We start from the raw sequence: 12,129 nt of genomic DNA, 5'->3' as shown, positions 1-12,129 counted from the left end.
CAGGTCAAGCTGAGCAAGTGCGCCTTTGCGCAGCAGCATATTGCTTACCTAGGCCATGTGATATCTGCAGAAGGAGTGGCAACTGATGAAACAAAAATAGAATCTGTCTAAACATGGCCCCGTCCCACTACTCCAAAAGAAGTAAGAGGATTCCTTGGGCTAAGTGGGTATTACCGAAAATTCATTCAACACTACGCCATCATTAGCCAGCCACTCACAGCTCTCCTGAAGAAGGGTTCCATTTTTGTTTGGACCGAAGCACATGAGGCTGCTTTCCTGGTGTTAAAAGAGGCTCTAGCGACAACTCCAGTGTTGGCTTTACCGGATTTCTCAGCACCGTTTGTTCTCGAGACTGATGCCTATGATGTGGGGATTGGAGTTGTGTTGTCTCAAAATGTTCATCCCCTGGCATTTGAGAGCAGGGCACTTGGACCCAAGAACATAGGATTATCGGTATATGAAAAGGAGTACATGGCTATTCTGTTAGCTGTACAGCAGTGGCGTTCATACCTCCAAACTGGGGAATTCGTGATAAAAACTAACCATAAAAGTCTCACTCATTTGACTGATCAAAGGCTACACACTGAATGGCAACGTCGTGCTCTAACTAAACTCATGGGGCTCCAGTATATTGTGCAGTACAAGAAGGGTATTCTCAATGGGGCAGCGGACGCGTTGTCAAGGAAACCTATCCATTCCTCACCACTGATGGTGGCCACGGTGGTGCAACCTGTTTGGCTTGACAAGGTCGTCGACAGCTATAAGGATGATCCCTACACCTCTCAGCTTATACAGAAGTTGACAATTGATTCACAAAGTGAACCTCTCTTCTCATTGTCCAAGGGAGTACTCAGATACCAAGGACAAATTTGGATTGGCCCAGACAAGGAATTGCAACAAACTATTATTTCCGCGTTCCATGACAGTCTAGTGGGAGGACACTCGGGATTTCCTGTGACTTATCGAAGGTTGCTATCTCTGTTCAAGTGGCCTGGAATGAAGAGCGCCGTCAAGGAATTTGTGGCTCATTGCCATATTTGCCAGCAAGCTAAGCCAGAAAGATCATTGCCAGCTGGTCTCCTACAACCATTGCCAATTCCTTCTGGTCCTTGGGACATGGCTACAATGGACTTCATTGACGGTCTACCGTCTTCATGTCAGTACAACTGCATCCTGGTAGTTGTCGACAAGCTGTCCAAATATGCACATTTCATTCCTCTGCGCCACCCTTATACATCAGCTAAAATGGCCGAGGTCTTCGTGGATAATATTTACAAGCTACATGGTATGCCTCTCACTCTCGTCTCTGATCGCGATCCAGTTTTCACTAGTCTCTTTTGGCAAGCATTGTTCAAGGCCACTGGTACACAACTCAATATGAGCACTGCCAACCACCCTAAGACAGATGGACAGACATAGCATTGCCAACCACCAGTCGATTGAGTGTTATTTGCGCTGCTTCATTAGCGCTCATCCGCAGCATTGGTCCAAATGGCTTTCTCTCTGTGAATTCTGGTACAATAATAACTGGCATTCTTCGTTAGGCAAAACACCCTTCCAAGTGATCTATGGCCGTGAACCTCGTTACTTCGACATTACTGCTACTGATACAGTTGCTTCGGGGGATATTCAAGACTGGCTGCGTGAGCGTGCTCTTGTTCTGGATTCTGTCAAACAACATTTGCTGAGACTGCAACAGCGTATGAAGAGCCAAGCTAACAAGAAAACATATGAGCGAGTTTTCTCAGTGGGAGACTGCGTTTTCCTGAAGCTGCAACCATATTTGCAATCGTCGGTGCTCCGCCGGGCAAATCACAAGCTCGCCTTCAAGTTCTTCAGCCCATTCCAGGTGATCGAGCGAATTGGAGAAGTTGCTTACAAGCTGGATCTACCTTCGATGAGTCGTGTGCACCCAGTCTTCCATGTCTCCCAACTCAAGCCATGTCTAGGCCCGGGCCGGGTCAGCAAGTTCTTCCTTAGCTCCCATCTGCTGATGACATTTTGCAGGTTCCTATACAAGTTCTTCGGCGACGAGTTCGTCAGCAAGGACTGCGAACGATCGTGCAAGGCCTGGTGCAATGGAGTGGCAAACCAGAATCCATGGCCACGTGGGAAGACCTGGAGTCGCTTCAACATAAGTTTCCTCAAGCATCTGCTTGGGGTCAAGCAGATTTTCAAGGAGGGGGAATGTCAACGACCCGCTCCCACCTGCCAGCGAAGACCTGGACAACGACTGGACGGCGACCACTGACGCAAGCAAGGCAAGGCCCAGGAGGCAAGCCAAGCTACCGGCCAAATTCAAGGCTTACCAGCTGGGCCTCCATAAGCCCATGTAATAGGATAGCTGTCTCGTTATAAGGATATCGTTCTGCTTCGTTAGGCTTGGCTAGGATTTGGACGGATGGATGGCAGTGCCGTGTTTATGTGAACTCGCTCGGGGGAGGTTGGGAGGAGAGCAATCACTAGTGGAGAATGGGCCAATTGTCCCGACCCGTAAGAGCTTTTTGTCCCGGCTGGGCAACCGGGACAACGGAGGCGGGACAAAAGGCACAACCTTTTGTCCCGGCCCGCTTACCATCCTGGACATACAGTCCACCACGTGGCTGCGATACAGGGTTTGGGCTGGAGGACATTTAGTCCCGGCTCGTAAGCCCAACCGGGACAAAAGGTTTCATTTTCTTTTTTCATTTTTCATTTTTTAATTTTTCATTTTCTTTTTCATTTTTCTTTTTGTTTGACTAGTTACTCTCTCACTTGGACCATTTTTAACACTAATTACACTTAATCTTTAGTCAAATTCTAGACTTGGTCACTTACCGGTCAGTCACCCATCCTCACACTACTCCACCATCAGCATGCTTAACTCCTTGGTTCTTTCCTGTTGTGCTCCCGTGAATATGATTGTACCTTGTTATAAATACTACCGTATCAATCTTATTAATACTTATACCATTGTGTCACATTTCTGTATTTTTTGAAACCAAAAACAATTATTTAAGTAAACAATAACGAATAAGATAATATTTAATTCCAATGAAAATAAAATAAGTAATAAAACTATTTATTATTATTATTATCAAGTAATATATGCATTATTCATATAATATGGCATAATTAATATCTTTAAATCTGTAAATCGCAATTGGACAAATAATATATCCATTATTATTAGAAAAATGTGAGGAATTTGAATATGAAATAATTTTGTTTTTATTCATTTTATTATTATTATCAAATAATATATGCATTATTCATATAATATGGCATAATTAATATCTTTAAATCTGTAAATCGCAATTGGACAAATAATATATCCATTATTATTAGAAAAATGTGAGGAATTTGAATATGAAATATTTTTTTTTATTATTTATTATTATTATTATTATCAAATAATATATGCATTATTCATATAATATGGCCAAATAATTAATATCTTTAAATCTATAAACCGCAATTAGAAAAATATGAGAAATTTGAATAACAATAGAAAGATTCGATATATTGAACGATTCATAGTTCATACAAATATAGAAGACACACACCGTACCACACACCACACCACCGTCTACTCATCATCTTTAAATATTGAGACGATCAACATGGCTATTGTAGCCAACTAGCCTCCAATGCCTCCTAGCCATCTCGGGCGAGCGTCTAGAGCGGCATAGTGCACTTGCTCGTAGCTCAATGGAACATTGGCCCATCCAAAAATCAGTTCATCTTTTTTTTCTTCCGCGGCGTCCTTCTTCTTGTACTTCTTCCTCTTCTTCTTCTCAAGGTTTGTCCCAATGGTAGAGTTTGCCAGATCATATAGATTCAGAGTGGGCTTGTTGGTGGGGTTCGCGAGTATCTTCTGGAGGTCGAACGCAGAAGTAATATTAATACCGTAGGGACTCAGCATTTCCACATCTTTGCCGATAGCCGCGCCGCAGAATCTAATGTTCTCGTCCTGCAAGAACTCCTTGAGAACTTGTGGCACTTCATCAGCCCAACAAATTTGGAATACCAAAGTCTCGCTCTCCACCGAGAGTTGAAAGACGGCGGCGCGCTGATCACCCTCGCGAGGGTTGGTGAACTCGCAGTCCAAGCCGACGCACTTGGTTGGTGCGGCGTCGAGAAAGTCCCTCTTGACGGTGCGGATCCACTTCTCCACTCTTGATGCACGGAGAGTGACCGTGACCTTGAAAGACATCCCTTCGGCCATGAGGTGGTATATCCGAGATCGAGGAGCCGGGGCGCGCGCGAGGTGCTCCATTGAGGCCGGAACGTCGACGGGGAGAGAGCTTTTGTGGGAGAGATGATGGATGGAGACGTGAGAAGAGATGTGTGGCAATGGTGAGGAGATGTGAAGCATATATGAAGGTGAGGAAGGTGAAGATGAATAGGCCGGCCACCGGGTGATCAATTCCCGTGGTCGACCGCTGGCGCCGGCGACCCGAATTCCTGCGCGTCGATCGATTTCTGCGCCAGTAATGGTGACGATGATCGGGTTCCGCGCGGGAACGAACCAGTCGACTTTATGTCCCGGCTCGTGTCACCAGCCGGGACAAAAGGGCTGCCAGCAAGCCGCAAAAGGCCTTAGACCCTTTTGTCCCAGTTTGAGGCTCCAACCGGGACAAAAAGTCCTTAAACAACCGGGACAAAAGGCCCCGTACCCTCTCGCTGGTTTCGGGGTGATGTGGCCTGACCATTTGTCCCGGCTCCAGACTGGGCCGGGACAAAAGGCCTGGACGGAAGGTCCGTTTTCTAGTAGTGATTGGAACCCTAATTACTGTCTCTACTTCTGTGATCCGTTCGAATACTCCTAGAAATCCGGAGGGATCTTACAGATTGCGGCGGCTAGGGTTGGGTCGCGGGGCGGGACGGGGTGGCATGGTGGATGACGCGTGCTCGGAGTTCGAAGCTGCGACGTGCGGGGCGGGGGCGCGTAGGCAGGGCCTGCGTAGTCTGCTCTGCCTCCGCACGTTTATAATTTATTTTATTTTATTACTGTCAATGATGATTTTCCTTGTGAAATTTTATTTAGATGCTTTGGCATCTCCACTAGTAGAAAAATGGGCATCCGTCTAAGCCTTTAGTACCGGTTCCCTTACGAACCGGTACTAAAGGGGGCATTAGTACCGGTTCCCTTGCCCAGGCGGCCGAGTAACATCTATACCGGTTCGTTAAGGGCCTTTTGTACCGGTTCGTGTTACGAACCGGTACGAAAGGGTTTCAGTCCAACTTTGAGGCGGAGGTGGGGCCAAGGCTGGACCTTTAGTACCGGTTCATCTAAAGAACCGGTACTAAAAGGTCCCTGCCCTATTTCTTCAGCGCTCGATCCCTGCATCTCTCATTTTCCCTTCTCCTTCTCTCCTCTCACATTTCCAAATATTTTGCACCTCTCACACTCCAACAAATCTCCATTTTTCTCCACCATTTTAACAAGATTAATGGCACCCATCTATCCAAGGGTTAGCAATATCATCCTTTCTTCCGGCGTTCCTAATTTAGCTCATTTCTTTGCTAGTTTAACTCGTATTATTTTTCTAGTGCTAGCAAGGTGTTCGATGAAATGCCTAAGTTAGGGATTTCATTCTTTTTATATGCAATTTGAGCTCAAATTAAAGTATGATTTGTAGGTTTTAGTATCATCCCCGTCCTCACCGCCGTCGATCGCCAGCGTCGTCCCCTAGCCGGCACCGTACCACCTCGGTGAGCCTCTTCTTTTTTATAAAAAAAACTTAGTTTTATGTGATGAACTTGAATATTAATTAAGTTGGTCACTCATATATCCATGATGTTGAGTAATTAATGATTTTTGATATACTTATATAATGCAGATGAATCGACAATGGATGTACGGTGACCGATGCCATCCCGACTTCATTACTGGCATGCATTATTTTCTCAACGTGGCTGAGGCAAACAGGCGGTCGAATGGTTTCATTTATTGTCCATGTAGTTCCTGTAAGAATACGAAGGATTACTCTACCTCAAAGACCCTTCACGTCCACCTGCTTGAGAACGGTTTCATGCCCAACTATAATTATTGGACCAAGCACGGAGAAAGAGGGATTATAATGCAAGACAACGAATAAGAAAAGGATAGTGACAACTATCCTATGTTCACTGAAGACGGTGATAGTAGAATGGGGGAAGACGAAGCTGAAGAAGAGCCCATTTTTGATGAGCCGATTTTTGATGACCCCGATGACGATTTGGGTCGGGCCTTCTTGATGCGAAGATAAACTGCGGAAGTGAAATGGAGAGGTTGAAGTTGGAGAAAATGTTAGAGGATCACAACAAACTGTTGTACCCAAATTGCGAAGATGGCCAGAAAAAGCTGGGTACCACACTGGAATTGCTGCAATGGAAGGCAGAGAATGGTACTTCTGACAAGGGATTTGAAAAGTTGCTGAAAATAATAAAGAAAGATCCTTCCAGGGGAGAACGTATTGCCCTCTAGTACGTACGAAGCAAAGAAGGTTGTCTGCCCTGTAGGATTAGAGGTGCAGAAGATACATGCATGCATCAATGACTGCATCCTCTACCGCGAGGAGTACGAGAATTTGAATGCATGCCCGGTATGTGGTGCATTGAGGTATAAGATCAGGCGAGATGACCCTGGCGATGTTGAGGGCGAGTCCACCCCCAGGAAGAGGGTTCCTGCAAAGGTGATGTGGTATGCTCCTATAATACAACGGTTGAAACGTTTGTTCCAAAAAAAAGAGCATGCCAAGTTGTTGCGATAGCACAAAGAGGACCGTAAGAAAGATGTGATGCTGAGACACCCCGCTGATGGGTCGCAGTGGAGAAAAATCGACAGAGAGTTCAAGTCATTTTCAGATGACGCAAGGAACTTAAGATTTGGTCTAAGTACAGATGGCTTTAATCCTTTCGGGGAGCAGAGCTCCAGTCATAGCACCTGGCCAGTGACTCTATGTATCTATAACCTTCCTCCTTGGTTGTGCATGAAGCGGAAGTTCATTATGATGCCAGTGCTCATCCAAGGCCCGAGGCAACCCGGCAACGACATTGATGTGTACCTGAGGCCATTGGTTGAAGAACTTTTACAGTTGTGGCGTGAAGAAGGTGTACCTGTGTGGGATGAGCACGAACAAAAGGAATTTAACCTACGAGCATTGTTGTTTGTAACCATCAATGATTGGCCTGCTCTTAGTAACATTTCAGGACAGTCAAACAAGGGATACAATGCATGCACACACTGTTTAGGTGAGACTGACAGTATATATTTGGGAAACAAGAATGTGTACCTGGGGCATCGTTGATTTCTTCCAAAACAACATCACGTAAGAAAGAGAGGAAAGCATTTCAGAGGTGAGGCAGATAACCGAACGAAGCCTACCCGCCCTACTGGGGATGTTATATATGATATGGTCTAGGATTTAAAAGTGATCTTTGGAAAGGGTCCTGGCGGACAATCTGTTCCGCATGATGTTGACGGACACGTACCCATGTGGAAGAAGATGTCTATATTTTGGGAGCTACCCTACTGGAAAATCCTAGAGGTTCACTCTGCAATCAACGTGATGCACGTGACGAAAAATCTTTGCGTGAACCTGCTAAACTTGTTGGGCGTGTATGGGAAGACAAAAGATACACCGGATGCACGGCAGGACCAGCAAAGTATCCACGAAGGAAACAACCAGAATCCAGAGAAGTATCAGGGTACTGCCAGCTACGCTCTTACCAAAGAAGAGAAGGAGATATTTTTTGAAGTCCTGAGTAGCATCAAGGTCCCATCTGGCTTCTCGTCGAATATAAAGGGAATAATAAACATGTCAGAGAAAAAGTTTCAAAATCTAAAGTCTCATGACTGCCACGTGATTATGACACAACTACTTCCGGTTGCATTGAGGGGGCTTCTGCCGGAAAATGTTCGAGTACCCATTGTGAAGCTATGTGCGTTCCTCAATGCAATTTCTCAGAAGGTGATCAATCCACTAACTCTACAAAATTTACAGAAGGATGTGGTGCAATGTCTAGTTAGATTCGAGTTGGTGTTCCCACCATCCTTCTTCAATATTATGACGCATCTCCTCGTTCACCTGGTCGAAGAGATTGGCGTTCTCGGTCCTATATTTTCTACACAACATGTTCCCCTTTGAGAGATTCATGGAGTCTTAAAGAAATACGTTCATAACCGTGCTAGGCCAGAAGGAAGCATCTCCAAGGGCTATGGAACAGAGGAGGTCATTGAGTTTTGTGTTGACTTTATTCCTGACCTTAAGCCGATCGGTGTTCCTGAATCGCGCTATGAGGGGAGACTGCGTGGAAAAGGCACGCTAGAAAAGAAAGCAACAATGTGTATGGACGATCATTCTTTCACTCAAGCACACTGTAACATCCCAAATTTTCAAACCAATGAAGGAGAAGAAGTTCAATACCCCAAATTTTTGGAACCAACAAAAACTTTTATTATCACATGTGTTATGCATAGTGCTCTTACTCAATTTTAGTGAATGCCATGATGTTTGCTTGTGTGCATCTGTGCTATTCTCTAAAACCCTAACTTGATCCTTTGAGGATCACCAAACAAATCAAAAAGGAAGAAAAGAAATAAAATAGAAAAATCCCAAAACCCTCACATATGGTTTATGCCATTTTTGAAATTCTCAACCTAGACCAATTTGGCTTGTGCCATTAGTTGGAGAAGGTTACTAAATACTTATAAACAAGTTTGGAATCAAAGAATCTCAAATCAAATCAAATTTGAAATCAAATTGGGCTCACATGAAATGATGGTCATTTCTGACTTTTATACCATGATGCCCACTTTGAGCCTCTGTTTTAAGAGATTTTCAAACCACACATTTCCAACTCTTTGCACCTCACCCAAGAACTCTTCAAGGTGAACAACTTTGGTCAAGACCATCATTGCAAATTCTTTCTCCTTTTCTTAATCTCATCAAGCAAAGTAGCAACCCCAAATCAGATTCAAGATTATGCCCAATTTAGATTTTTGCAAACTAACTCAACTTTGCACACCACCACCACCATTGTGTGCCATTTTTGATCCAAATCAGCTCCACCAAATTTCATTCAAAATTTTGAAAATTTTCTTCTTGCGGCCATTGTGTCGAACACATGGTGGGCAGAATCAAACCAAATCAAATTTCACTATTTGAAATAGTGTTTGGCCAAATTTTGAACCCAACTTGCCTCCACCATGTCCCCTGGTCCCCTCTAGCACGAAACCAAGCCTTGAAACCCTAGGAGGAGGGCACAACATGGCCTAGCCATGGCCATGCCGGCCATGTCACCCATGGACATGCTTCCCCTCTTTTCTCTCCACTCCACCCCAGACCAGCATGTCCCCTAGCTCCCCCTTGGTCCCCTGAACCCCTTGGTACACGCCTTTGGTCGAGAGAAGCACGGCAAGGCCCAGGCCAGCGCGCGCCCGCGACGCCCTGGCACGCCAGGATCGGCATGGCCACGCCCGCGCGTGTCTGCCGGAGCGCGCCCCGGACACGCGTCGCCACGACCATCCCGGCCACCCCTGGACCCCTTCTCTCGCCTGGAGCCTCCCCGCGACACAAGGAACCCGCCAGACATGCCCAACTCACCGACCCGCACCCGGCGTCGCCGGAGACGACCAAACCCTCCGCCACAGCCGCGCGGATGCTCGCATGCCCCCGACACGGTTAGGCACCGCCTTGTCTCGCCGTCGCCGCCAGAATAACCGCACGGACGTGCTGAACACCTCCGCGCCCTCGCCTACCCCTCTAGCTCGCCGCAACACCCGCGCCATGGTCGACTTGGCCGCAGACCCACGGCACCCCTCCGCCATTATAAATAGAGGCCTCCCCTCGTTGATTTCTTCACACCGCCTCGCTTCCCTCCTCTTTCTCACCCTCCTCGACCACCTCCCCGCCTCGATTAGCCACTGGAGCCACCCAATTTGATCGTCGGAGCCCGTGACCGCCGCGGAAGCTCGCCGTCGATTGGAGCCTCCCCAGGAAGCGCCACTGGTACCAGGCGACTCGCCGTCGTCGACATCGTCCTCGCGCACACTGCCAATCCTCGCTGGAGCTCTGGTGAGCTCTCCGACCCCCTAGCCTCGCCGCGCCAGTGGCCCAGTCTCGCCGTCGACGACGATGAATGAGATCTGTCGGATCTGGTTCTAATCGTGCGTTCCACAGCCCCCGTACCGTTTCGGGTTTTTAAGCCCACTGACGCGTGGACCCCACCAGTCAGGCGGCCTGCTCGCGCTGGACGCGAAGTGGGCTGGCCCATTTTTCTTTTTCTTCTGGCCCGTTAAATTTTCCCGCGCTGGCCCACGAATTCAAATTCGTTCGAATTAATTCAAATCAATTTGATTTCTGGCTCCATTTTCAAAATTTAATGGAATCAGTTTGGCTCAACCAAATTTGGTGAATTTTATATATCTGGAAAGCTTGTGAAAAGATCTATCCAACCCCACTGGTATCAACCCAAAATTATTTGTAGAATAAAAGGGGCAAAAATAACAAGGCAGGGACTTGTCAGATTTCAAACAATTATTAAAAATCAACCAAAAATGCTTTTGAGTTGATTCCAACTCTCAAAAATCACATTTCTTATACTCTAATTGTTTATGTAAAAATATGGCATGGTTACTTTGTGTGATCATGGCCTAGTTTAAATAATGGCTCTATGGCTATTTCTAGTCCATTTAAATTTTCCAAAACTATTTATTAAATCTTATGAGAGGCTTGCTCTCATTTAAATCTTGTCCCAAGTAACTTCATATGAGGTTGTGACCAAGGTCTACTTACTCTCATATTAAATTACTTGGTGATGTTAAATCATAAGTATGGTATGGTTAAATTGTATGGGGTACCCTACCTCATTTAAATCATTTTCCCAAATGATGATTATGAAGGGTTGACCTTGGTCAACATTGGTTCATATATTATTCATTTGAGGAGATTAAATCTTAACAAAGATTCAATGAGAGGAAACTGTTTCCTCAAGGAACTAAATAGACACCTTAATCAATATTTGTAATGAGAGGAAATTATTTTTCTTAAGAAGAAAACAAAGTCAACCAACATGTTAGCAATGTGGTGAAGATAGATTAGCTTGTGTGAATCTTATGTGTGCTTAGTCTAGCTCTTAAACTTGTTGAGTGATTGTTACCTCGTATCCGTTTATAGACGCTAGTACCAAGGAGTACCAGGAGGAGGAGGTCTACTTCCAGGAAGAAGAATACCACTTTGATCAGTACCCTAACCAAGGCAAGCTAATATTCGTGCAAAAGTGCAGAGCTCTACCAGAGCAAGGCACACTTACCTATTACTTTTTGTTTCATGAACCTTCCCAAGTTTTACCCTTGAAAGCTTTTACTTTGATTTATTTAAGCTTACTTTTATAGTTAACTTTGGTCTAAGTATAGAATAGTACAAGAGTATCAAACTTAGCCTAAAAAGCTTGTTAAGCTAGATAGCACCCTTATGACAAGTTGCTAGTGCTAAACTAAAATTGACTATTCTAGATGGGAACTTGTGAATCAGGTGAGTTTGAAAACCTTGGAATGATGATTCATTCTATTGAAAAGTTTTGAAGGTGAATATGACCACTGGATAACAAGGTGATTTTGACAAAAACTGATGGCTGGGTTCGGATGCGATACCATTCCAATTTTTGAGTACCCCCACAATACCTGATTATGGGTAGGGCTTAGCTGGAAGTTTATGTATCTTAGTATGGGTTCCCTCTAGACAAGCATCATAGGGGTTATGCCGAGGCTGCCTCCGTTAAGAGTAAAATGATGTGAAATGAGGTGAATGTCCGGCCCAAGCCCTGTGCAGTTCCCAGGCTGACGGTGTGTCTTCACTGGGAGGCCAAGCTCATGGGGAGAGGTGCCTATACTAGGGTATGTAAGTGAAAAGTTATGGTTGATGATCCGCGTACTGAGTTACGATTATTCAGGGTTACCCCTGATGGATGTAATCAAATATTGTGGCACAAGAGTACAACCTCTGCAGAGTGTAAACCTATTCGAATAGCCGTGTCCACAGTTACGGACGATTGGAAAGGCCATACAGTTCCGTTGTCAGATGTTTCTCAGAAAGAAATGATGATTTGAAAGGTGACTTGATTTTTGAATCACAACTGAGTTGTGGGAATGACACTAATGTT

At 45.3% G+C, this 12,129-nt stretch overlaps 1 protein-coding gene across 1 annotated transcript; it reads right to left on the bottom strand.

Moving 5' to 3' along the window:
• Nucleotides 1-3,619: 3,619 nt before the first annotated feature.
• Nucleotides 3,620-4,258, bottom strand: LOC127325623 (uncharacterized). Its single transcript, XM_051352430.1, has one exon. It carries the CDS (start codon nt 4,256-4,258, stop codon nt 3,620-3,622), a length of 639 nt encoding a protein of 212 aa, XP_051208390.1.
• Nucleotides 4,259-12,129: the final 7,871 nt, after the last annotated feature.

This window comes from Lolium perenne, chromosome 3 (genome assembly GCF_019359855.2).
Source record: "Lolium perenne isolate Kyuss_39 chromosome 3, Kyuss_2.0, whole genome shotgun sequence".
NCBI lineage: Eukaryota > Viridiplantae > Streptophyta > Magnoliopsida > Poales > Poaceae > Lolium > Lolium perenne.
This window is presented reverse-complemented; position numbering and strand designations above follow the sequence as displayed.

Bases quoted from the DNA above. Each gene is read 5' to 3' on its own strand.
- LOC127325623 (XM_051352430.1), bottom strand. From the start codon at position 4,258: ATGGAGCACCTCGCGCGCGCCCCGGCTCCTCGATCTCGGATATACCAC.